The sequence below is a fragment of the Bubalus bubalis genome, chromosome 17 (assembly GCF_019923935.1).
Source record: "Bubalus bubalis isolate 160015118507 breed Murrah chromosome 17, NDDB_SH_1, whole genome shotgun sequence".
In the NCBI taxonomy this organism is placed as follows: domain Eukaryota; kingdom Metazoa; phylum Chordata; class Mammalia; order Artiodactyla; family Bovidae; genus Bubalus; species Bubalus bubalis.
Genome location: NC_059173.1, coordinates 10,639,160 through 10,665,619, shown reverse-complemented (window position 1 = coordinate 10,665,619; position 26,460 = coordinate 10,639,160). Strand labels below are relative to the sequence as shown.

The 26,460-nt window shown below is 52.7% G+C and overlaps 1 protein-coding gene across 9 annotated transcripts in view; it reads left to right on the top strand.

Moving 5' to 3' along the window:
- The window catches only part of HECTD4 (HECT domain E3 ubiquitin protein ligase 4), a 170,685-nt gene extending 145,578 nt beyond the window's left edge, over nucleotides 1-25,107 (top strand). For 8 of the 9 annotated variants that reach the window (XM_044930097.2, XM_044930096.2, XM_044930095.2 and 5 more), the window contains 20 exons: nucleotides 1,230-1,435; nucleotides 2,066-2,196; nucleotides 2,488-2,693; nucleotides 4,438-4,617; nucleotides 5,668-6,974; nucleotides 8,264-8,471; nucleotides 10,927-11,150; nucleotides 11,238-11,389; nucleotides 12,774-12,880; nucleotides 13,538-13,661; nucleotides 15,189-15,379; nucleotides 16,464-16,610; nucleotides 16,756-16,875; nucleotides 17,550-17,705; nucleotides 19,306-19,409; nucleotides 19,521-19,742; nucleotides 20,836-21,002; nucleotides 21,241-21,436; nucleotides 21,993-22,215; nucleotides 22,784-25,107. In XM_044930097.2, the coding sequence (XP_044786032.2) occupies nucleotides 1,230-1,435; nucleotides 2,066-2,196; nucleotides 2,488-2,693; nucleotides 4,438-4,617; nucleotides 5,668-6,974; nucleotides 8,264-8,471; nucleotides 10,927-11,150; nucleotides 11,238-11,389; nucleotides 12,774-12,880; nucleotides 13,538-13,661; nucleotides 15,189-15,379; nucleotides 16,464-16,610; nucleotides 16,756-16,875; nucleotides 17,550-17,705; nucleotides 19,306-19,409; nucleotides 19,521-19,742; nucleotides 20,836-21,002; nucleotides 21,241-21,436; nucleotides 21,993-22,215; nucleotides 22,784-22,920 (4,508 nt within the window). In that variant the 3' untranslated portion in view covers nucleotides 22,921-25,107. The remainder of the gene's footprint in view (nucleotides 1-1,229; nucleotides 1,436-2,065; nucleotides 2,197-2,487; nucleotides 2,694-4,437; nucleotides 4,618-5,667; nucleotides 6,975-8,263; nucleotides 8,472-10,926; nucleotides 11,151-11,237; nucleotides 11,390-12,773; nucleotides 12,881-13,537; nucleotides 13,662-15,188; nucleotides 15,380-16,463; nucleotides 16,611-16,755; nucleotides 16,876-17,549; nucleotides 17,706-19,305; nucleotides 19,410-19,520; nucleotides 19,743-20,835; nucleotides 21,003-21,240; nucleotides 21,437-21,992; nucleotides 22,216-22,783) is intronic. The other variant, XM_044930094.2, reaches the window with a different exon arrangement.
- Nucleotides 25,108-26,460: the final 1,353 nt, after the last annotated feature.

Here is a 26,460-nt window from a genome sequence, read left to right as displayed (position 1 = left end):
ATGTACATAAACAGCATGAAAAGATTGCTAACCTGTTAAGCATTCATTGAGCTTCCCAAACTAATCATGGATCAAGGAAAATAATATTTTTATGAAATCTAGACATTCTGTTTGGCGTGTAAAGAAAAGAAAATGCCCCTGCCATCAAATGCCACCCAAGAGACCTAACTGATTCATCGTAACCTCAACCAGAGCTGTTTTCGTGGGCCAGCCTGTGTGCATCGGCTCAGCTTGGGGCCCTTGTGGTGTGGTGCTCCCTGGTGAACACTGACGACTCTGCTCTCAGCCCAGCAGAAGACCAGAGGGACCCTCCTATCTTCTGGCATGTTGGCCTCCAGCCTGTTCCCCTTGACCTCTTAGCAACTGCAATGGGAGCAGGAGTGACAGGGCAGATGGCACTCTAAGCCTAGAGGACATCTCACAGCCCTGGGGTCCCAGCCGGTGCCCTTGTGAACGACATCTCCACAGGCCGACTTTAGCATGTGGGGTCCACTGGCCCACCCCCAAGAACTTAGAGGCTCCAAAACAGACCTGAAAAACTTCCAAGTACTGTGGAAGAAGCTTTATCACAATGACTAATTTGGGTTATAAAATCCACTCTCAACTACCCTGGTGGTTCCTAAGGGTGAACCCGGGCAGCCAGTAGGTCAGGCTGTGGGAACCCCTGAATCCTCTTTTACATGCTTGATAGACCTGGGCCTCCACTCAAATTTTTATTTTAGGAAACAGTTTTGTACCTTAAGAAAGCAAACATTTAAAGACCACTGAATTCCTGAATCCCACCCTGGAGGATCTGATTGGTAACATCTATTATCCAAGACCTAAGGCCAAGCTTGGAGAAGGCAATGGCACCCCACTGCAGTACTCTTGCCTGGAAAATCCCACGGATGGAGGAGCCTGATGGGCTGCAGTCCATGGGGTCACTAAGAGTCGGACACGACTGTGCAACTTCACTTTCACTTTTCACTTTCATGCATTGGAGAAGGAAATGGCACCCCACTCCATTGTTCTTGCCTGGAGAATCCCAGGGACAGGGGAGCCTGGTGGGCTGCCGTCTCTGGGGTCGCACAGAGTCAGACACGACTGAAGCGACTTAGCAGCAGCTGCAGCAGCAAGGCCAAGCTAACTCATCCCAGTTTTCCAGACGGGTCACGCCTCATTGCTACTTAGGATCTCACAGCCTGGGCTGCTGTGATTCTCATCACCTGTGTTTCCTTTCCTGTCCCCAGATGGCACCATCAGCTCCAGCTCCATCCTCCTGGCGCAGTCCCTGCAGCACTGTGTCCATTCCCAGAACTGTTCAGCCACAGACCTCTTCTACCAGGGCAGCTCCCAGACGGTGCGAGAGTGGCTCAATGTGGCCATCACACGGACCCTGCACCAGGGCGAGGAGAGCCTTCTGGAGCTGACCAAACAGATCTGCTCTTTCCTGCAGGTGAAAGTCCAAAGCTCTGACGTCCCTGAACTGGGATTACAGGTTCTAATTGGAAATCTTACTGGCTGGCTAAAAATGACACTTTCTTGGTGCTTCCCTGGTGGCTCATTGGTAAAGAATCTGCCTACCAATGCAGGAGACGTGGGTTTGATTCCTGATCTGGAAAGGTTTCATGTGCCATGGAGCAGCTAAGCTCGTGCACCACAATTACTGAGCCTGTGCTTTAGAACCCGGGAGCCACAACTAGTGAAGCCCGAGTGCCCTAGAGCCTGTGCAACAAGAGAATCCACCACAGTGGGAAGCCCACACACCACAACTGGAGAGTAGTCCCCGCGCTCCACAACTAGAGGAAAAGCCCCCTTGGCAATAAAGACCCAACACAGCAAAAAATAAAGAATTTAAAAAAAATAACACTAATTTCCCCAAGCCCCCACCTCACTAGCCTCCTTTTCTCTGCAGCTCCCCTACCTTGTCCAATCCATGTGTCCTTCCTCCCAGAGGGCTCTTTTGTCTTCCTGATCTTGTTAAAGTGCGTGTATTATGTATTGGCTCTCCCCTGCCTGGGAGCTGGGAAGATGAAATGCCCTCTTGTGTTGAATCCCTGGTTTTCCCTGTTCAATGTCTCTGCAGACAGCACCAGAACAATTCCCCTCCGAAGAGTTTCCGATTTCCGAGTCCAAAGTCAACATGGACGTCAATTTCCCCGGGGCAGCTTTCGTCGTCGTATCTTGCAAAGAAAGTCAGTCTGGATTCCGCAAAGAGTAAGTAACCTGACTCCAGCAGATGGTGACAGGGAGAGAAAAAGTCAGGCAGATTCTGGTGAAACTTACAGAAAAAGAAAACTCATTGCTTTTATTCTTTAATGCATACTGTATTTGAAAATGATTTAAAGTTCTTCCCTAATTTCCATGTTTTAGAAATTAGTCTGTATGAAGAATGACCTTCTAAAACGTGGTGGGGATGACGTGTGTGCCCAGTTCTCACCCCCCTTCTCCCAACAAAGCGTCTGTTGATCTGACTGAACTCTGCTCAATTTCATACCTCCTCTTCAGTTCCTCTCTGTACAAGGCACCATGGGCGCGTGTGCTGGTGTACGGGCTGGGCCACAAAGTGAAGCGAAATGGCCAGCTGAACCTCATTGAGGCCGTCTGTTACCCGCGGGATGCGTCTCCGGCCAACACAGGGCTCACGCCACCTCCCACCACCAACCAGTACCCTTCTGTGATCCTCTCCACAGACAAAGTCCACATCAAACTGGGTAAGTCTCTGAATTAGCTCACGGTAATAAGAACAGCTTTGAAGTCATTCTCTGCTTTCCTTCTTTGTGAAAATCGAAAGAATTTTCTACCTTGCTGTGTTCCCATTTCCTATGGGTGAGGAATAGGACTGCTTGGGGCAGTGTACTTCAGAGACAGTAAATGAAAAGTTGTCCCTTTCCTGCCCAGGGAAGGCCTGGCAGATGCTGCCCAGATGACAGGGGGGATTTCGTCTCCTTTCACAAGTGTGTGCTGGGTACATGCTGTTTGAAACAACCTGAACAGAGCAGTCCCATCACTTAGCTATAACCATCCTGGCTGCCCTTCCTCAAGTTCTCATTAAAACTGAGTTCTCTCGAGTATACTGTGGCTCCCTAGGGCACAGGCCTCAGAGATCGTCCACTCCCCACGTAAATGATAAACAAAAGCTAGTGGCCAGGCTGGGAGGCCCACGTCTCCCTGGCATCCTTTGTTAAGTCTTTGTAGATTTGGACTGAGCTGAGGGCTCCTCCTCTGTAAATCCTGACACTGTCACTGGCTGTCTGCTTTATATACCAGGGCCAGCTGATTCTGTTTCTGAGTCAGCACACAAAGAAAGGAAAATCTACTCTCAGACTTCCACTGCATGTCCTTGGCAGGTTGGACAGAAAAAGACAGACAGGTGCTTGCTGAAGACAGTCATAGATGTCTGTGAACTTTCAGCCAAAATTGGGCCTTGACTTCTGCACAGCCCCAGTCCTGGGGACTTTGCATCTTTAGGGAATAAAGTGAAAGAACATTTCTTAAGAGATTTGGTCAATGCTAAACAACTTTATGATCTTTTTTTTAGGGTCTAGTTTTTTCATTGTGTTTTGCCCACATTGTTTTTGAAATTGTGTGTAAACATAGAGGGTCTTTGTCCTACTCTCACTCCCTAAATAAACATTCACCCCAAAGTACACAGCCGTCAGCATGGTTCCTCCTGATCTGGGCAGAGACCTCCAGTAGCCCAGCTTATGGGTTTTTGTTTATTTGTTTGTTAGTTTTAATGTTTTTTAGGCCACACTGTGCAGCATGTAGGATCTTAGTTCCCTGACCAGCCCTCTGCACTGGGAGCGCAGAGTCTTAACCACCAGACTGCCAGAGAAGTCCCCCTCAGCTTATGTGTGATCATTGCTTGCAGAGAGGGTGGGGATGCAGTTCAGGGTATCACGGGGTTCCGGCCTCAGAGCCTTTCTCTCTCATCGTAGGCCACTTCAGTCAGATTTAGATCATAGCAGTAATGCAAGGCAGTAAAAAAGAATCAAAGCCCTGGTAGTGTGTGAAGTCTGGGGACCTCCTCACTGGTCTGCTCTGTCAACCTAAGATAAGCTGATGCTCCCGTGGGATTGCAGCCACACCAAGGAGCTGGTTGTTTCTTTACCAAGCCAGGACCATTCCAGTGAAGCATCTCTTAAAGTCTGACTTCCTGTCTCCACATCAGGCCATCGGGCTAGGTGGTATCTGACTGACCAGGGGATGTTTATCCTTCCCTGTCCCCTCTGTCCCGTTCTCACACCAGCAAGTGCACTCCTTGGAGCTCATCCTCCACTGCTCCTCTGCCTGCAGCGGACATTTTCTGGCAGGTGGGGAGTGAGGTTTCTTTTTACCCCAGCGCAGGAGCGGATAGGCCTTGTTGCTCTGCTCACACCTGGCAGGTCTTTCTCACAAGCTAGTTTTGATCAGGTGTTGCCAATCACAAGCTTTCCTTCTGGGTGCTTCTTCTAGGGGTATCTCCCCCACCCGGAGCCGTGCTGGTGTTACACTCCCTGCCCCTCGAGTTCCCCCTGGCGATGGCCTTTGCCGAGCAGCTGCTGTCCTGGAAATCAGAGGATGGCGAAGGGAGAGCTGAAGATGAGCCTGACACCATCCCGACGTCCGTCCTCCTACAAGTGGTGGAGCTGCTCGGTGAGGCCCACCATCCCCGGGATCGGCTGGGGCAGCTGCTTTGGGGTGGCCATAGTGGCCTGGGGTAGCGATAGCTCTCACGAGCTGCTGTCAAGCGGGCTTGAAGAACCGAGTGGAAGTTAGACTTCCACATCCATAATCTGCAGGGTATTGTCGTTATTTTGAAGGGTGGCATCTAACTAGGAAAACAAGATTAATTTGATCCTACTTTGCTTTAAAACACAAACATATGCCATCATTGTAACTTTGATTCTATGTTGGTGTTCCCTTCCATGCCACCTTTCACCTGCAAACATGGTAACAGCTCCTGAAAGGTTAAAGAGAGATTGCATTTAGGCAAAACTCATGGAATGGTAAACTTAAAGAGTTGTGAAATTAGCCTATAATTCACCATAAAATTTTTCTAAATATTGAACTTTAATGATGTGTCTGCTTAAGTGGTTGGGGATAAAACATACTGATATCTGCAATTCATTTTGAAATAATCAAAATCTAGGGTGAGTCTATGGATGAATAGAGGGATGGATAGATGTGCAATAAAGCAAACACAGCAAAAGGTTAATGGTAGAACGTAGGTGGTGAGCATCTAAAAATTTACTGTATAAGTTGTTCGACTTTTCTGTATTTTTTCATAATATAGTGTCAGAGGGAAAACCATGTTGCAAACTCATATGCCCTGAGGGGTTCAGACAGATGATATGAGAGGAAAGTGATTTGTCACCAACCTACTTAATAACTTTATGAGAAATAAAATACTGATTTGGGAGGTCAGAGCTGTAGAAACTGACTCCATGTAGTCAGGTGGCACAGGGGTTAGGGCCACCAGCCCTGGTGTCAGTCTGCCCTGTGAGATCGTGTGACTGTGTAGCAGCTGTGAGAGTCCTTTGGCCCTTTGAGCCTCTGTTTCTTCATCTGTGAAATGAGGATGAAGGATGTATGCTTGTTTCATGTGGTTGCTGTGAGGGTCTACTCTGTCAGAGCAGTGTCAGGCGCATAGTAAGCTCTGTATAGGTGGTGGTTTCAAGTTGTGACTGCTTTCATTCACCTCAGGCAACTTCCTCTGGACCACAGACATGGCGGCCTGCGTGAAGGAGCTGGTTTTCCACCTCCTGGCAGAGCTCCTGCGCACGGTGCACAGCCTAGAGCAGAGGAAGCACCCAGCTGGCCTGTCCTCGTCCATCGCCCTCCAGCTGAACCCCTGCCTGGCCATGCTGATGGCCCTGCAGTCGGAGCTTCACAAGCTGTACGACGAGGAGACGCAGAGCTGGGTCTCGGGCAGTGCATGCGGAGGCTCAGGGGCCACGGCAGCTGCTGACCAGGGCCGGTTCTCGACGTATTTCCACGCACTCATGGAGGGCTGCCTGGCGGTGGCCGAGGTGACCCTGCCCACCAACATGAGTGTTACCGCCAGTGGGGTGACGTCAGCGACTGCCCCAAACCTCAGCGACTCGTCCTCCTCCTCATCATCCTCCCCAGGACAGACTCCACAGAGCCCCAGCCTCCTGTCCAAGAGAAAGAAAGTCAAGATGAAGCGGGAAAAGGCCTCCTCCTCTGGGAAGCGCCAGTCCTCACGCTCTGTGGACTCGGACCCCGCCATGCTGAGCATTGGGGGCAGCAAGCCCGAGGACATGCTGTGGTTCCATCGTGCTCTGACGTTGCTCATCATCCTCCGCCACCTCACCAGGAAGGACCCGCAGGGGCTAGGCGTGACAAGTGACGCCATCGCCGACGCCTGCCAGGCCCTAGTGGGCCCCACCGCCCACAGCCGCTTGCTGGTGATCTCTGGGATCCCCACCCACCTGGACGAGGGCATCGTCAGGGGTGCCATCCGCAAGGCCTGCAATGCCCATGGCGGGGTCTTCAAGGATGAGATCTACATCCCCCTGCAGGACGAAGACCCCAAGAAGCCAAAAGATAAGGCCGAGGGGGGTGATGGGAAAGCCGAGCCGGAAAAGACCCTCGGCTTCCCCAGCACGGACAGCTTAGAGGTCAGCACGTCCAGCAGCCTGACCCCTGCTATGAGCATCAGCGCATCCGCGTCCACCAGCCAGGCTTCCATCTGCAGCTCCCAGGGCATCTCGCAGACAGTCAGTGACCTCTCCGCGGATCCGTTGCCTGCAGGCCTGGAGCTGCCCATCCCTGCAGGCTTGTTGGAGCCCCATGTGGTGTCCAGCCAGGAGAGCCTGGACATTTCCCTGTGTAGCACCGGCAGCCTGGGCAGCCTGGGGAGCCTGGGCGAGCCACTGGACAATGCAGAAACAGCCTCAGTGTCAGACATGGGCTCCACGTACACAGTCACGTCCCTGGACAACCAGCCCCTTGCAGCGCGCCCCATCAAAGGCTTCGCGGTCGTGGAGGTCAGCACCTCATGCCTTGGCCACCACTTAAATCATGAGCAGTTAGAATCCCCCCAGCCTCTTTACGCCTTCCATTATTGTTTCCTAGGGACTAATAGGTGACATCGGAGCACTTATGGGGCTGCCTGGGGCAGCTGTTAGCAACAGCAATGACTTATCATGTTGGTTATCTATGTTTGTGGAGAAGGCAATGGCACCCCACTCCAGTACTCTTGCCTGGAAAACCCCATGGATAGAGGACCCTGGTGGGCCGCAGTCCATGGGGTCGCTAAGAGTTGGACATGACTGGGCGACTTCACTTTCACTTTTCACTTTCATGCATTGGAGAAGGAAATGGCAACCCACTCCAGTGTTCTTGCCTGGAGAGTCCCAGGGACGGGGGAGCCTGGTGGGCTGCTGTCTGTGGGGTGGCACAGAGTCAGACACGACTGAAGCGACTTAGCAGCAGCAGCAGCAGTATCTGTGTCTGAGGTCACATCTCTGAGCGTGATGGCAAGTCTGATGTCAGGAAGGAAACACAGCTCATTGCTGGGTGTGGGAGGGAGGGAGGCCGAGGGGCTCCAGGGGCTCAACTTTCCTGAGGGGTGGGCTTTATCCAGTGGGCCCCAGTAACATCTTTTTGAGTGGCCTTGGGTTGTTTTAATCATTGCCATCGGTAGGAGGGACCCCATCGAGCACGTGAGAACAGACTTGCTGTTCTGTTCCGAGTGACTCCAAGTTTCAGGTGCTGTGCGTGTTGCCAGGTTCCTTTTCCACTTCATGATGCCATCTGTCTCGTGGGCTCCTTGTGTAGAAATCCTGCACCCTCTGTAACAGGAGTCAGGTGCAAAGTGAAAACCGTCCTCCCCCTTACTGGATATGGTGAGGAAGGCCCTGGGAAGAGAACCAGTACCCCCTCGCTCCCCACCATGGGCTCTGACAGGAAAGCTCAAGGATTCAGGGGTTGGCTTTCTCCCCGAGTCACCTCTCGTCTGTCCATCTTCTCCCTGGGGATTTTCTCAGAGCCTGGACCAAGCATGGCCTTTAACCACCTGGGCATTCAGGCAAAGCCACAGATCTGGCCAGGGTTTAGCAGCAGGAGCGTCTGGTTGAGTTATTCTTCTGCAAGTAACTGCTGTTGGCACCTGAGAGAGACTCCGTCAGGAAGGCCAGCTCGCCCTGGTCAGGTGGTGCTCAGAACGCTGAAAACGAGCAGAGGGCTTTGGGACAGACAGGAGGGAAAGAGAGGTCGTACAGCTGAATGACTGGTTTCTCCACTTAAATCCTGACTCTTTCTCTTGTTCACACAGATAAGGTCCCGGGCCAAAATTGAGAAAATTCGAGCAAGTTTATTTAACAACAATGACTTGATAGGTTTGTCAAGCTTGGATGGTGAGGATGAATTGATGGAAATGTCAACGGAAGAGATCCTCACGGTGTCTGTAGTGAATCAGAGTCTATTCGATACGCAGGGGAGCCCAGGGTTAGAAGATTATTTCAATGATAAGTCAATTAAAGGTGGGTTACAGATTTTGTTTTTTTAAACGAATAGACTTTTTCCCTCAGGGTTCAGCCAGCCAAGAGACCACCAGGAATGACTGTGCCACAGCCTGCGTCAGCCTCAGATGTGGGCTTGCATTCAAGTCATTTTTTCTCTTTTTGTCTAGTCAGGCTTCCCCTTGTTTGAGTTCAAGTGTATTTCTTTTCTGTGTCCTGTGGAGCTAGAACGTGCTGCATACATGACTGGTAATCATTTAGTTGTATGCTTGAGGACAACTGATGCCTCATCCTTTAAAATGAATTATTGAGGAAGAAACCGTCCCAGTTTCTTTTCCATAGAGTCCTTTGTCATTTGGTGGCTCGTATGTTGGGGGTGGTCTCTGTCTGGCTTCCCCATTTCTGTTGTTCACCCAGGACCCACAGAGCCGGGTCTAGCAGGTCCTGAGACTGAGAACTCACCCCCCACCCCCACCCAGCTTTGCATCAGAAGCAACAGCAGTTTTTCCCCTTTCTTTTTGTAACTGTAGTTCTTTGTGTGGTTGTCTTTATTTTGTATCAGTCTCTCTCAAATTTTTTAATTTATGTTCTTTTTCCAACTCTTTTAACATTATTGAAATTTCACAATAGTGTGGTTGAGTTTCTTTTATGTTTGCTGAGGACAGAAATGTAATATTGGGTATGGGTTTTTGTTGCTGTTCCAAATTATTATCCTCTAGTCATGAAATTCTGAAATACTGCTCCAAGGCTGGGACCAGAATGAGGTTAAGTGAGGCCACAGAATTCAATGGGGCTGTGAAAAAACTCAGTAGTAGTATTTTAATATAGTACTTATGGAAGTCAAAATTAATGTAAAATATCCATGGTGAGTAAACCATTAAAATTTTAAATACAGACAGAATCAGTATTAAAGACTTTTCCTTTTGCATCAGGCTTTAATATGGCTTAGCACAGAACTTTAAATATTTTGCTCATCATGGGTTTTTTTATATTAATTTTGATTTTTTTTAAATATTGCATTAAAATACATATCTCGGTCCGTGAGTTTGTCTGACTCATGCTCCCAAGGGCCTGCTTCTCTCTCCCGGCCCTGGCTTCGGCCCTGTGCCCTTATTGGTGGTACTTTGCCCCCTCAGCTCTCATCTGCCACATGGGCTTAGCTAATGTAAGACCTGTGGGAACCCTGGGTCTTTTTCTGCCGCAATTAAAGCTATACCAGTCTTTTCATGCTTTGATATGAATTTACTTCTAGCTCCTGATCGCATGATAGTCAAACCTTCCATGTAAGGTACTCAGTCTTTTGAAAACAAATTTGCTGCATCATAGCCACGCTCATTTCGCTTGAGTTTCTTTGAGTTGTGGTTGTACTGAATCACCTCTTAGGTTGGTCATGCCTTCCATACAGCCATGTCCTCACCCTCAGCCCAGATGCCCAGGGAGCCTTTGTGCTCTCGTTCTCGCAGCCCCGTCCCCGTGAACTGGGTGTGGCCCAGACCACACGCCAAAGAGGGGATGAGGAGACCGGTCAGTCCTGCCCCGAGATGGGGGGGACCCTTGGCCACAAGGAACGCATGGGTGGATCCTGACTAGCCCCTTAGGAAAGGTAAGAGCATCTTCAGGAGGACCAAAAAAATAAGTTTGGGGACCAAAAAACTAAGTCTTTTTTTCTCATAGTCATAGACAGTTTTCTTGTTTCTGAGAGAACTTTCTCTTTTTTTTTAAGTATTCATTTGGCTGCACCAGGTCTTAGTTGCAACAGGCAAGATCTTTAGTTTTGATATGCAAACTCTTGTAGCATGTGAGATCTAGTTCCCTGACCGGGAATCGAACCCAGGCCCCCTGCATTGGAAGATCAGAGTCTGAACCATTGGACCACCAGAGAAGTCCCTCTTGTATCTGAGAGAACTTTCTTTTCCACCTGCTGGTTGTGCCAGGTTTGAAATGTATCCTGTAACAATGACTATTGAATAACTGTATTGACTACTTTGCACTGAAAATTCCTGCAGCCTCTACATCCTCCCACTCCCTGGGGTCTGTTATAGACACATTCTTGAAGTTAAGGGAGGTTCAACCTCCATAATGAAGAGACCCCAGAGTACAGTGACCCAGACCCAGTGGAAGTTTTATTTCTTAACACATGTAAGAGGCCAGCGTAAGCCCTGAGGTCCGCCATCCGGGGTGCTTGTCATCTCCACGCAGCCAGCAGCGGGGACAGACACCGAGACAGCAGGTTGGTCCAGGAGGGGCCCGTGTCCCAGGGCCACACCTCGTGGCAGAGAAGGCTGGGCGTGTCACTGAGGTGTGCTCACAGAGCGGGGACACCAGGTCTCGGTGGACAGCTCCTCATCACCACTAACCTCCCAATATCCACTTCCCAAATAAATTGCTGATGAAAAATAAATCAGATGCTGCAGGGCTTGTCCTGACATAGCGTGTTCATGGTAGAATCGTTTGCTCTCCCTCCATCCTGTGACAGGTGAGAAGCTGGTGCCTGGGGCCAGAGAGGTGCTGACGGAGATATTTAAGAGCTGTGCCCACTCGGAGCAGATGCTGAGCCTGACGCCAGCAAAGCCCATCAAAGTGTCGGACATTTATCTTAGCAAAGAGCAGATCAACTCCCAGACACCGGGCAACCTCCTCCACCTTTTCTTCACCAATGTCCGGCCCCCCAAAAAGGTGCTAGAGGACCAGCTCACCCAGGTAGCCACCCTGTCCCCGCCACTCCTGTGCTGGGCCTCAGGCATGCCCTGGGCTCAGCCTGAGGCCCTCCCTCTTTGGTCGCCCCAGATCCTGAGGAAGTATGGTGTGCCGAAGCCCAAGTTTGACAAGAGCAAGTACAGCAAGGCGGGGAAGGAGCAACACCCCGGGAAGGTGGTGAGCACCAAGCGGCCCATCACCAAGCCGCCCACCAAGGACAAGGCAGTGCTCAACAGCGTCAGGTGGGCGGCCAAGGAGCACAGGAGCCAGGCTGGTGGGAGGACGCGGGCCACCTGCCAGCAGGCTTCCTGGGAGGCTGTGGGCACCTCAGGGAAGCCAGATAGTCTGACTCTGCTCTACTGCTGGGGGCCTTTCTGCCCTCACCTTCATCAATTAGAAGAGAACGTTTCTTTTGATGCACAAGGATAGTAAAATCTGGACCATGCAGGCTGGAAAGCAGACCAGTCTGAATTAATTAAATGTCTAAAATGTACAGAATTCTTTAAAAGTCTGAATTCTTTTACCAACACATATAGTGCATGGTTATTGTAGAAAGACTGTAAAATGCTCCCATGCATACTGGAAAATACTGAAGTACCCCCAGATAGCCACTGCTTGTAACATTCAAATGCAAAAGGTTTTATTTGTGCATATGTATTATTTTGGTACATTTTAAATAGTGCAATATTCAAAAGTATCAAAGCCACTCCTCTTCCTCTCCATCCTTGGTCCCCTCCCTGAGGCTGCAGTGCCCCATACGTAGCCTCCCAAAACCCTTCTGGGTGTACACAAGCAAGTGTAGGCATACACAAGCGAGTGTAGGCATACACAAGCAAGTGTAAGCATACCCAGATGTCGGCAACTGTACAGAAAGCCTGTACCTCGTTCTTTCTGTTTATTGCTGATCTTGGAGATGATTCCATATCAGCGCAAAAAGACCCCCCCCCCCCATTTCTTTTTAAGGTAGCTGTATAATATTCCATGTGTGGATCTGTACGCTTATCTGATAGAATCTTCTTTAGATACAAGTTTATGGCTCCCAAGTTAAAATTCAGATAGTAAAGTTTTACTTAGCAGGAGTCTCTAGAGGAATCCTTTAAATCATCAGAGAAAAGAGTGTCCATTAATTACTTATACACAAATGGTGCGTTTGAATCAGTACTGTCCCATAGAGCTTTCTGTGACTATGGAAATGTGCTGTTTGTCTGTGCTATTCAATTCAGCACAATAGCCCCTAGCCACATTTGGCTTCTGAGCACTTCACTTGAGCAGGCGCCACCAAGGAACTGGACTTGCAATTGTAATCAATTTAAACTTCAGTAGTTACATGTGACCAGCGACTCCGTCTTGGACAGTGCAGCTCTAAAGTATGCAGAAAGAACGTTTGGAAAGCTTCACCTCAAGATTGTCCATATTTTAAAGTGTCCATTTGTCCCCATAATTTGCTCAGGAAGCTTGTCTTGATCAGAACAGAGCTGGTCTAGACCCCAGCCTCCCCTGAACCATCAGCCGTAGCTGGGGGAGGAGGAGCCATTGCCTGGTGAGGCTCTGCATTCCCCGTTCGGGAGAGGGTGTGGGCATGAGCGTGAGCGTGAGGAATCCCGACTCCAGTGCTTTGATCTACAGCAGGACTGCCTTGAGTGAGAAGAAGCCCACCGTGAAACCCAAGTCACCCGAAAAGAGCAAGCCAGATGAAAAGGACCCTGAAAAGTCACCCACCAAGAAACAAGAAGGTAAATAAGCACTTGGAGCCTGATACAGGCTTGGGGCTGCTGCCACCCTGGTCGGGGCGGCCCAGCCTGGAAACCAGTCTCTGTGCCTTTCCCTTCCTGCCTGGCTCCCTCGCATTTTAGCTTAGGCAGGGCAGCCCTGCTCACGACACAGACCACATCCTTGGCCGACTCCAGTTACTTCTCCAGGTCTCCGTCTCTGCTGACCTGAACTTGTGGAGGTCAGATTAGTAGCTCCAGAAACACCATATCCCCAAGAAAACTGATGATCATGACTGAAAGTAAAGATTGGCAATCTGCTCAGAAATTTTTTCCCAGAGGGCACTTAACCTGAGCATTAGAGCTTCATCTTCCTAAAGGTCCAAGCAGAGTTGGAGAAAGCTGTTATTGTCAAAAATTGCTTAGTCAGGAATGTTTGAGATACAGGAAGATGGGACTGGAGGGGAAGCGCCCCACCCCTTGGTGACCACCTGTCAGGTTGAGGGGTTATGCATGTCCTTGAGCAGCGGGTGGAGACTGTCTGCTAAGAGACCCTGGAGTGACGGCGGGAGACAGAGGAGTTAGATGAATTGGGTCCTGAAATAGAGGGTGCACTGAGAGCATCTTGTGGGGCCCCCACTTCTCACTAGATTCCTAACTCTGTGAACACTCTTTTGTCAGTCCCAGAGGAGAAGTACCTGACCTTAGAAGGATTTCACAAGTTTGTGATCGACCGAGCCAAGCAAGACATCCGCAGCGTCTGGAGAGCGATTTTATCCTGTGGCTACGATCTTCATTTTGAGAGGTAAGAGGCCGTCAGCCCGGTCAGTTCCTTGTGAAAACTGGTCCTCAGCCACTAGACATTTCCCAAGAGATGACTTCCTGGGAAGCCATTCTGTCTGGCCTATTTTTAATGCCTATTGAGTTATTTTCTAATTTTGCTAAAGTGGGTTTTCTCACCCATCTGAAACAGTGCTCTAAACAACAGAAATCCAGTATCTCACAGTCTGGAGGCCGGAAGTCCAAGATCAAGGTGTCTGCAGGGTTAGTTTCTCTGGAGGGCTCTCCTTGGCTTGCAGACAGCCACCTGCATACTGTGTGCTCATGTGGCCTTGCCTCTGTGCCTGCATCCCTGGTGTCTGTCCCTCTTGTGAGGATCACAGTCCTGTCAGATGAGGGCCACCCTGTGACCTTGTTTAAGTTCATCTCCCCGTTAAAGGCTCTGTCTCAGCACAGTCACATTGCAGGGGTTAGGGCTCCAACATGTGAACTGGTGGGAGGGGAGAGGTCAGTCCCTTACAGGGATGACTTGTTCCAAAGAGTCTTTTTTTGTCTGGCATCACACTTCCTCTCCTGCCTCTCCCTCCCAGGCGGGAACACAGTAGGATCACTAGTCACCAAGGCTCCAGGGTCAAACTAAATATGGTTTCCCCTTTCTGTAAGAGAATCCCAAACAGGCAAGATGTTTGCAAACCGGAAGAAATCTGCCCGCCCTCTCCCTCTGGCTCCACCACACAGGCCTACACACTCTGACCCACAGCAAGAGGCTCTGAACCTCAGAGAAGGAATGGCTGCAAGAAGCATGCTTTTTTAAAGCCCCATTTTCCAAAGAATTGAGAAATTGTTTACTGCTTGGCACCAGCGCTTTGTACCTTCATTGAAGGCTCAGAGTCGATGCCCAGATGGGCCTTGGCTCACGGTGGCAGGGCCGAGTTCTCTGGTTGGTTTTAGAAACTGTAATTTAAAAGAAAAAAAAAAAACTAATTTACATCTTACGTGGCTGTAGCGAGGCCGCCCTCACACACACACCTTTGCCTGCCTGTTCAAGGAGCTGCATAAGTGGACCTGGGGTGGAGTCACAGGGTAAAGGACACCTGTGACTGGCACCGCCCTCGGGAGGTGCCGGGCACCGTGTCATGTACATTACGGGCGTCCTCTCACTCAGTCCTCCTGATGGCACAGGTCATGCCATCACCAGCTCCATTTTATAGATGGGAGAAACTGAGCCCCAGGAAGTAGGCGTGCTTTGTAGCCTAGATTTCACCCAAGGACTCCACTCATATCTTTAACCCTCGGACCACGTAGTCCATGGACATGAGGGAGGCACATGGGGATGCATACTGCCCTCCCCGCACCCCACCCCCTGCCTGCTTCTGAAGAGTACTTTCTGCTCAAGAAGAGCAGTCCCTCCATCTACAGTCAGCACTTGGCTGAACACCAAGAAACACCTGGAAGGCAAGGCTGTCTTATAAACAGGAGCTGGGACATGACTGCAGAGGAAGCCAGCATCCCCCGGTGGCCGCCGCCCTACCTTGCCTATCCCTGCCCCCAGGTGTGCCTGCATCGACGTCCGGCATGCGCACAAGGCCTCCAGGAAGTGGACCCTGGAGATGGATGTGGCGCTCGTGCAGTACATCAACCGGCTGTGCCGCCACCTGGCCATCACGCCCGCGCGTCTGCATCCCCACGAGGTGTATCTGGACCCTGCAGACGCCGCTGACCCCAGAGTGGCCTGTCTCTTGAGTATGTGGGTCCAGAGGGATGCCAGTCAGGGACCACTGCCTGGGCTGCCCTGTGGGGGCCTCACCCATGATGGCACAGGGGGTGTGAAAAGGACTCAAAGCCCTTTACACATCCATTAAACAAATCCTTAGAAACACTTGCTGTGAACCAAGTGGGTAAGGAAAGAGAGAGAGAAAGACAGGAGGCTGTGACTGTGGCCAAATTAAAGTTTTTGAGGACTTACTACTTGCTCCTCTTAACCACGCCAAGGAGCAGACCCAGGAGTGCGGTGGCTGGGAGGCGAGACCCCTGCCATCACACCCAGGCCCCCCCTGCCTAGAGGCCACCTTGGATGCCAGCCTGGTGTTGGGGGTAAGAGACCATCTGGTAGCCTTTGTTGGAGGCACGATCCTTAATGACAGGACAACAGCATTTTTTGTCAAAACTAGGAATGCACAGAAAAATAATACACACACAAAAACAGACACTCTCCAGAAATCCATCCCTGGAGAGGGTGCCCTGTCATGACACAGGAGGCCCGGGCTGGCTTTGAGGCTTTTGGTGCCCACGTGCTGCTCCTCAGGCCCCTCAGCCCACTCGCTCTCATCAGCCACACGTCGGAGCCCTCGCTCTCTTGCGGGCAGTGCAGCAGTGAACGTGAGCAAGAAGCTGTCCCGACGTCAATCTCGCAGTCAGAGAGGGGACGCACGTGAGGGCAGACAAGCACAAGTCAGTGTGCCCACATCTCAGTTTCCGGTTTTGATGTGTGATGTCACACTGAGGGGAGCTAGGTGAAAGGTACATAGGACTCTACATTTATTTTTTTGGCCACTTCCTTTATTAAGCCTGTAATTATTTGAAAATTAAAAGTTAAAAACAGTATAGCATGCAGCCCTGGCACAGCCCCAGAGTTGGCCGAGGGGACCCATGGGTTCCTTGAGAACCCAGCCTTCACCCTTTGCTTCCGCCTGGTCTCACTCCCTCACCGGCAGCCTCCTACCCCTCCCGGTGACCAGGCCTCTCAAGGGATTCACAGATAGACAGAGAGTTGAGGCTCGCCAGACCGAGCCCCCGCCTGACCACCCCTGCCCACTGTGCCCCGCAGACGTGCCCATCGAGAGCCTGCGCCTGCGCTTCGCTCTGCTGCAGTCCCTCAACACCACGCTCGAGACCTTCTTCCTGCCGCTGGTGGAGCTGCGCCAGACTCCCATGTACACGCACAGCATCGCTGCCCTGCTCAAGGAGGCCAAAGGTCAGTGCCCAGCCGCCAGCAGCTTGTCCCCCCCTCGCCCCCCCAAGAAGAGACTGCACGATGCAAAGGGGACAGCCTCGGAGTGACTGGGGTGGGGGAAGCCGCCCACCCCGTCCCAGCCTGTCTCCCACCTTCCTCCCTCCAGGGCTGATCTTTTATGACACAAAGGTGACCGTCATGAATCGGGTGCTAAATGCCACGGTGCAGAGGACGGCCGACCATGCGGCACCAGAGATCACTCTGGACCCACTGGAGATCGTGGGAGGTGAGATGAGCCACACGAACCAGAAGATGCAAGCAGCGGCACCTGGCTAGTTGATTTCTCATACGTGAAAGAAGCCTCTGGAAGAGGATGTGGGAGCTGCTTTGACAGTCCCTCGTGGGTGGGGGTGCTCCTGCTGCCCTGCTCTAATCCCAGCCTGTGGCTTCCCGTCTAGTCTGTCCAGAGCTCACTGTTCTCAGGGGGTAGGAGGAGGCGTGTCAGCAGCACAGGCCGTGCCTCCGTGCAGGGGATGGTGGGAGAGGTGGGCTTCGCTCTGGCCGTGGACCTGCCAAATTCCAGGCTCAGGCACCAAAGCAGAGGGGAGGCTGGATGTTGGGGAGGCAGCTAGGAGTCCCCCTTACAGCACATGACCAGAGAGATGTCAGGAGGGGCATGAGCCAGGGAGTGAGAGGAGCCTGGGTGTATCCCTGGGACACGTGGCAGGATGGGAGGGGCTGACCATGTGGAGAACAGAGCCGTGGGCTCCTTGGGAGGACCCCACCATGATGGAGACGTGATGACTGAAGATGTTCCAGGAGTCGAGGGCAGGCAGGGGCTGCTCCAGGGGTGGGGGCGTGGGAGCAGTAGGCAGGGCCTGGCCAGGAGGATTTCCTATCCTGGGAGGCAGGAGGTGTTTGGCGCTGAGAGGTTTCAGCACCTCCTCTCTCTCGTTCCAGGGGAGATCAGAGCCTCTGAGAACTCCTACTTCTGCCAGGCAGCCAGGCAGCTGGCCTCAGTGCCCTCCTCTCAGCTTTGCGTCAAACTGGCGAGTGGTGGCGACCCTACCTATGCCTTCAACATCCGCTTCACAGGGGAGGAGGTCCATGGCACCAGTAAGTGGAGTCCCCAGCCAGTTCAGGTTGGAGGCCATGTATAGAGTGTGAAATTCCTGGGGTTACTGTTAAACAGCCAGTATCTTCCCCATTAGCAGAGGGAAGCCACATACTCATTACCCTGCTCTACACAGAAGCCAGGACTACCCCCGAGTGACCAGTGGTCCCAGGTTCTCCAAACCCAGCCCCCCTGGACTTGCCCCTGTCCTCTGGGGAGTGGTGCCACTGCTGGTCCGGGACTTCAGCCTTGAGCCATGCAGGCTCAGGGACGCGGCTTCTGATCAGTGTTAGGGGTATGTCTTTGGCAGAGGGCGTCAGGAGAGACGCCCTCAGTGTGGACTGGACTTATTTTCCAGGAAGAGCCCTTGACTGAGGGGTTGGTCAGGCTAAAAGCTTGTATGTGCCGCGTAAGAGACGGGGGTCTGGGGAACCCTCAATCAAAAGGGCACCTTCTGCCATTTCACACTGCAGGGATGAGGGACAGCCACTCAGAAAGTGCTCCCTCGTGGTCCTCAGTTAAGCTCAGACATTCCAAAAATGCCTCCCACACTGGGTGGGAGAATAAAGTTCTTTCACTGAGCACCCTGGGCAGGAAAGCTGTTCAGCGGCTCCATCTCCCATGCCCGCCCTGATCATGGGACACATTCCTGCAGCAGCCTTCCCTCCGGCCAGTGCTGTGGCCTCCCCTGGGTACACCTTACTCGGAGGCTCTCTGAGGGCAGCACTTTTCACTGAGAGAACAAGCCAGGCCCAGGCTCAACAGCTTATACTCCTCCTGACGCCAGCACTGCCCTGCTTTAAAGATGGGGAACCTGGGGCTTCCCCAGAGTCAGCAGGCTCACTGGCGTTCAAACCCAGGCCTGTCCGATTCTGTCCCAGCCCTTGGCGGCTTCAGCAGGCAGGAGTCTCCTGCTTCTCCGTGGAAGCTATGAGGGCCAGGCCTTGACATCTGTCCCCAAGCAAGTCCTCCGCACACACAGCTCTCCTAGAACGTCCAGACCCGAGGGCACTGACGGGCTGCCCAGGGGAGGGTGCAGGAGAGCGGCCACAGACAGGAGTTCTGTGAGACGCCCAGGGGCACGTTTGAAATTGGCAGCAGGAGAGGAGCTGCTCACTGCCCATTGCCCATCACATTGTAATCTGCATGTCTGTCCATTTATCTGTGTTCTCACTGAACACGCCAAGCCCTGGGCTCAGTGGGAGGCCGTGCTGAGGAAGCCGGGGGCCCTGCTGTTGGCCCAGCGCAGGGGACGGACACAGGTCCCCCAAGCCCTCATATCAGTGTCAGCTTGCAGCCATGACAGCTGACCCATGAAGGATCTGACTTTGATCTTGTGGACGCCCCAGAACTAGCCTGGGAGGTGGGTGTAGTGATGGCCCCCATCTGCCAGGTGGAGAGGCGGAGGCTGGCCTCAACAGTGATGCGGTTCCCTGGGAGCCGCCAGCCAGTTAGTGGCCCCTCAGGTTTGAACCCAGGTCCCTCAGCCCTTGGGCGGGTTCTTTCCACTCAGCGAAGCCCCAGTGCAGGTGGGGTCAGGGTGTCCCAGTGGGGCCAGGGCCTGCGGGCAGGGCGTCTGAGAGGTCTCCTTCTGTTCCGCAGGTGGCTCCTTCCGCCACTTCCTGTGGCAGGTGTGCAGAGAGCTGCAGAGCTCCTCGCTCTCCCTCCTCCTGCTGTGCCCCAGCTCCGCCGTCAACAAGAACAAGGTGAGATGTGGGGCCTGAGCCCTGTGGGCAGCTCCCTGAGGGGCGGGGGCTCAGCTCTGCGCCTTCCACAAGTCCCCGTGGTCCATCCCTCGCCCCTGCCTCGGCTTCCAGGGCAAGTACATCCTGACCCCCAGCCCCATCACCTATGGGGAGGAGCAGCTGCTGCACTTCCTGGGCCAGTTGCTAGGGATCGCCATCAGAGCAGATGTCCCCCTCCCCCTGGACCTCCTGCCCTCCTTCTGGAAGACACTGGTGGGCGAGCCCCTGGATCCTGACCAAGACCTGCAGGAAGCAGACGTACTCACCTACAATTACGTCAAGAAATTTGAGAGTGTAAGTGAGAAGCGCATTATTTTTCTGGGGGGCCACGGGGCTCTGGAGCAGTGCCCCTACCCCGTGTCTGCTGGAAGAGGCGTCAGCTGACCCCACCCCCCCACCCCCCTGCACAGATTGAGGTCCCTGGCGCGGTGGGGGTCAGGTCCTTGCTGCCAGGCTCTCTGTAGTCCCCTTAGCTGCCACTTGAGGGCAGCCAGTATACGGGAGCCACAAAGCCAAGGGCTGGGATGGCAGCTGACTCCTCAGCAGAAAGTGGCCCACAATGAGTTGCTTAAAGGGTCGAAGCAGGACACCCCCCCAGGGGCTGGGCGTTATGAGTCACTGCCAGGCGCTGCTCTGAGAGGCCCTCCCAGAGCCGTGGGTGGCGCCAAGGGCCTGAGGCAGGCAAGGGATGTAAGACGGTGTCCAGGCAGACAGTCCAGCCAAGTCTTCCATCTAGAGGGCATGGGCAAGGCCCCAGAGGGTGCCAGGAGACAGAACCACCCCAGGGTTGGCGGGGAAGGCAGACGAACCTACTTTGGGGTTCCCGCAGCCTTCACCACCCCAGAGCCACAGGGCTGTTCTCCGGGTGGCCCCGCATGCACTTCAGTGTGCCGCATGGTGGAGGGTGGCCCGTGTACCTTCCACAGGTGGGATTAAGTCAAGGTTCTCTGGTGACAAGTGACAGGAAACCCCAGCTCAAACCAGCTTAGGAAAACTTTTTAAAAAAATGATTTGACCTTAAAACTGAAAGTATAGATATAGATTGGGCTTCAGACAGAGCTGAATCCAGGTACTCCGATAACATCAACAATGACTCATCCCAGGATGCCCCAGCAGTACAAGGCTCACCCTCCTTCAGCCCTGCCCGCACCAGTGAAAGAGGGAGGCTGGAATTTGGTCTTGTTAGCCAGGCCTTGGTCAGTGCCCAACCCTGAACCGAGGGCATGGCTGACAGTCCAGGCCAGTGCCACCTACCTGTTCATGGTGGCCAGGGTAGCCCCACCCCAAAATACCTGATGTTTGTCCCCAAATGGGGATGAGGTTCTATCACTGGGGATCTGTGGAGCAGGGCAGTGGTCAGCCCCGCTCTGCCATGCCCTCCCTCCAGATCAACGACGAGACGGAGTTGGAGGCCCTGTGTGCCGAGATCGCCTCCCAGCACCTGGCCACTGAGAGCCCCGAGGGGCCCAACAAGCCCTGCTGCCGGTTCACCTACCTGACCATGACCGGCGAGGAGGTGGAGCTGTGCAGCCGCGGCCGGCACATCCCCGTGGCGTGAGTGCAGGGCCTCGGATGGGGACAGGCGGCTTTCCCGGGGGAAGACAGGAGGCAGGACAGGGGGCGCCGGGAAAGATGGTGGAGTATCTTCAGTGGAAGGACTGTATTCAGGAACACTGGCTCTGGGCCAGGTGACACCCAGAGCAGGAGAGGAATTCCCTGAGCTGCCTGGTCTGGGAGGTCCAGGAAATGCCGCCAGCAGCCTCCTGAGGGTCATCCCTTGCCCATGCCCCAGGTGGGAGAACAAGGACATCTATGCGGCCGCCATCCGGAGCTTGCGGCTGCGTGAGCTACAGAACATGGAGTGTGTGACGGCCGTGCGCGCGGGCCTCGGGGCCATCATCCCCCTGCAGCTGCTTACCACGCTCAGCCCACTGGAGATGGAGCTGCGCACCTGCGGCCTCCCATACATCAACCTCGAGTTCCTGAAGGTTGGTGGCTGGGCCAGGTTGGCGGGCGCATGCGGCCTGTCGTCTGTACAGTACTCTGTGTCCTGGCGCTCTGTCCCCCTTACGTAAGAGAGGAGCCGTGCTCATCCCTGTCTCACTGCTGAGTAAACGAAAGCTGAAAGAGGTCACTTGCCCAGGGTCACCCAGCCAGGAAATGGCAGGTCATCTGCCTCCAGAGCCTGTGAATTAAGCCACCAACCAGAGGCAAAGCCCCTCCACTGCTCAGCGTGGCCTGCTTTCACCCATGCCAGCTGGGAGACCTTGCCCAAGTGACCTCACCTCTAACAGGAGCAGCGGCAGGACCCACCCAGTGGGGTCAGTGGGGTAACGTAGGTAGAACCCTTGCTGCCGAGCCTAGCGGGTAGGCCAGAGTCACGCAGACTCGTATCACCACTGCCTCTGCAGTCCTTGTCGTAGCTGTGATCTCCCTGTGTCCTGCGGTCGTCACCGCGCCCTGGAGTTGGGCACGCCCTGAGGTTGGGTGGGAGGCTAGGTTAGCAGAGGCTCAGGCCTGCTCACGTCTGGGGCCTCTCCACAGGCCCACACCATGTACCAGGTGGGGCTGATGGAGACCGACCAGCACATCGAGTTCTTCTGGGGGGCACTGGAGATGTTTGCCCAGGAGGAGCTGTGCAAGTTCATCAAGTTTGCCTGCAACCAGGAGCGCATCCCGTTCACCTGCCCCTGCAAAGATGGGGGTCCTGACACGGCCCATGTGCCCCCGTACCCCATGAAGATTGCCCCCCCGGATGGCACAGCAGGTACTGGCCTTCCCTGTCACATTCCAAGCAGGGACACTTGGGCCCTGTTTGGAGCTGGGGCTGCTAGGCGCTGCATGAAGGGGGAAGGACAATGGACAGGTACCCCCGAACACCACACCCCAAATGTAAATGAGAGGTGCAGGGGTGGTGGGGGTTGGGGGGTCATGTGCTTCCCAAACCTGACTTTTTGCCAAGTGGCAGCACAGGGACAAAGTTGACATGTCCTTTGAGATTTTCAAAAGCTTAGAACCCAGAAATGTCATCTTTTGACTTTTAAATGCAGCAAAAAATTTTTAATTTTTGAAAAATCCAAACAAAACTCTTTGCTGGCCAGACCTGCCCGTCACAGGTCAGCCATCTGTGGCCTGTGCTGCTCTTTCCTCCCCCAGAATCTCCTCCTGCCCCACCCCAGCCTCCCAGACCCTCCCCCTCCACCCCTCCACCCGCCACCCACCGGATAAATGGGCCTTGGGGTTGTCTTAAGAGCTGCCCAGAGAGGCAAACCTGGAGACAGAGGGGCCCACCAGGCCCCCTGGGGTCCTCGCTCTAATGCTGGTCTCTCCTGTAGGTTCCCCAGATTCTCGCTACATCCGAGTGGAGACCTGTATGTTCATGATCAAGCTTCCCCAGTACTCCTCGCTGGAAATCATGCTGGAGAAACTACGTTGTGCCATTCACTACCGCGAAGACCCCCTGAGTGGCTGATGGGAGGGAGCCCAAGTTAGGCTGTCACCGAGGCTCTGCTCTGCCGGCTTGGGGAGCCTGCTGCTGCAGGCACACCCCTCCGGGCCCTGCGTGAGGAGTTGGCGACATTTTGCTTTTCCAAACTTTTGTCCACATTCCAGGGCCTCCTGGAAGACTTAACCTTATGTATTTGTACGTTTCGTGATGGGTTGGTTCTTTTGCTACCTGTTTGTGGTATGTTTGTAGGATAGTTTAGTTCCCAGACAGCTCGTGTCTCATTTGATCTTCCTGGACATTTTCCTTCGTGGCCACCAGGTTCTGATGCTACGTCACAGAATCGCCCAGCAGGAAGCTGGTAGTGAGATGCTCTCAGCCTGCAGAGCACCCTGTTCGCGTCTCCACAGGCAAGTCTGTGACCAGCCCTGCCTTCCACCTCGAGCTGGCATTTCTGCCGGACATGGCTTCTGCAGGCCTCCTTCCAACTTGAAATGGTTGGGCCAGTGACCCAAACATGGGAGACACACATAGGGAGTTTTGTGTGTTGATCTTCCGGCTGTAGACTCTTGTCTATGGTCTGGGTTTTTCTGAGGAAAAGCCCACTGTGGTTTGCCCTTCCCTTCCCACCCAGACAACCCTTCTGCTCTCCGACTCTCCTGGGCCCAGTCTAACAGGCTCCCGCTGAGTGCCACTTAGGAGCGGACGACCGAAGGGATCCCTCCTGACCTTAGTCCACAGAGTCAGGCCAGGTACGTCCCAGCTCAGGAGCTGAGAGGAGCCCGGGAGCTGAAGGGACAGAGCTCAAGTAGGGGCACTTTTCCGGGACTCTGAACATGAAAGCACATGACTCTGGCCTGCCCCCCATCCCACCCCGACCCCTTCTGTCCTCAGAAACGGCCCTTCCTCACTACGGTGTTTGTGATGTGAGGAGCAGCGGAAAGGCCACACCGCATTTTCAAAAGAGCTGTCTGAGGTGCTCTGCTCTATTCGGGATCTACTTCAGTGACTAAGACCTTCAAGTCCAGATGGAGATACCAGGGTCCTTCCGCCCCTCTGGCCAGGCCCGCCCTGCACCCCCCCTTCCCCACGTGAGTGTGTACCAGGGCTGAGCTGCCGCAGCCCCAGTGCATCTGTGCCCGAGTAGGTCTCTTGTCCAGTGGTACTTTGTTCGAGAGCAGCATATGCCATCCTGTTGGACCCTGTCATTTTTGGACCTTGCCAGTTCATGCAAAATCACATCACTGTATTTATTGTAAAATATTGTGAATATTGGAAGTTCTGCGTGAGTGCTGTCTAGAAGGCTTTGGAGTGTGAATGCTGGTGAGAGAGAGGATTTGCTCTTCCTTTCTCGGCTGTGGCCCTGGCCTGTTGGAAAGGTGTGGATTTTGGAGTTAAAGGCATTAGCATCTACCGCCTCCCTGTTCTTAGGAAATGCATTAAGGACCATTATAGAAATGATTCCCTGATCTAAGGAAAGGATAAACCTGGATGAATTGTTCCAGTCGCATCAGTTACATTTGATGCAGGATCAGTCACGTCTGGAGGTGCCTGCCAGCAGTTTCCCTGATTGGAAGGAACATGGTCGGCCACTGCCTCCTGGGGGCCATAGCCCCCTTGACTAGGGGGTCTCACCAGGACATAGTCCTGACAACAAGGATCCTCTTATTTCATTTCTGCATAATGAAAGAGCCTTTGGATTTACTAAAAGTGGTTTTTCCTCCCTGTATTTTTAAATCTTTGTCCCCCCCACCCCCCAATCCTTCCCATCCCTTGAACGGACTCTGAATTGTCAGCTACCTCCCCAAGAGGAAGCTTTTGTCGGCCCATCTCTGACTAGACGACAGCTGTGCGTAAGGTACCTGCTGCTACTCGACCGCTTCTCCCAGAGAACACGCTGGGGTCCAGACAGATCCAAACCTTGCCCTAAAAACGTGTGCTGTAAAGTTACTTGATGTATATTTATTATAATTATTTATGGTTGCATCTAACAAACTTTTCATTCAGTTTGATGCTATTTACACCATTGCTGTGTAAAGGAAGCTCATGACAGGAAAAGTCACACCAATAAATAACCTTCATCTAATTTTTATTTACCTTAAGAGTTGTGTGGTCATCTACTCTTGCTGAGAACATTCAAAGGCCAACATCCTTGAATGGCTCTGATGCTTGAGGGTCACCAAGAGGCTAGAAATTAAAAGTGTTTCTAACTATTATGGTCTCTTTGCACTTGGTGTGATTCTTAACTCCATTATGCTTATAAATGACCTGTTGGTCCCCGACTCGACCCCTTAAGTCTGTGTTGTTGGTTTTTTTTTTTTTTGATGTGGACTTTTTTATAAAGCCTTTATTGAATTTGTCACAATATTTTTTCTATGTTTTGGTTTTTGGCATGTGGGATCTTAGCTCTCCAACCAGGGAGGAAACCTGCACCTCCTGCATTGGAAGATGAAGTCTTAACCAGTAGACCACCAGGGAAGTCTCTCTGGTTTTCATATAGGAAGTTTGATCGAAGGGATGGAAATCCAAGGTCAGAGGTAAACCTACCCTGCAGGTCTTGCCCACTGCTTGTCCTGGAGCTCTCATCTGGTGTGAGGATTTTCCTCAAGTGGACAGTTGCACTGGAAGAGTCTTGGCCCCTCTTAGACCACGTGCCCTCCCTTGGGCACCGGCAGTGGATTTAGAACTACTTTGAGCAAAAGGAAAATGCAGGGAAGAGGGAAAGACTTAGCTCAGAACTACCATCCAAGATCAACGCTCTGCCTTCTTGTTCCGTGTCCATCACACACATACTCCCCGCCACACCACACACACCCTACACACACACGCACATACACATACATGCCCTCTGGTCTGCATTCAGGAGACTACAGACCCACTTAATTCTCATTCTCTTGACTCCACCTTCTTTGTACTCAATAAATGCTCACAGTGGTTGTGTCCTACATATCTATTATACAAAGATTAAGAACCCTATTGGATGAGGAACAAGCAACTTTCCTTTCTTCAGTTTGTTGCTTCAGGGTGCTAGAAACAGCAAAAAACAACCACTCACAGCAGAGAAAAGACTATCAGACACACAAAGCTAGAGAATAAGACACCTCCGTTGTCACATCTAGGATTCTCCTGCTGGCCAGATCAGTTCAATTCAGTCGCTCAGTCGTGTCTGACTCTTTGCGACCCCATGGACTGCAGCACGCCAGGCCTCCCTGTCCAATACCAACTCCCAGAGTTTACTCAAACTCATGTCCATTGAGTTGGTGATGCCATCCAACCATCTCATCCTCTGTCGTCCCCTTCTCCTCCCACCTCCCATCTTTCCCAGCATCAGGGTCTTTTCAAATGAGTCAGTTCTTCACATATGGTGGCCAAAGTATTGGAGTTTCAGCTGGCCAGGATGGTGGAGGCCATTTCCTTTTTAAAAAGTTGTCTCGAATATATTCAGAATTACACCATCTAATGATTAGAATGTATCCGGTCTCATTAGTTATATCAGGGGAATGCAAACTAAAATCACAATGAGCGTACTGCACCACCAGCAAAAGGGCTAGAAAGACAGCACCACGG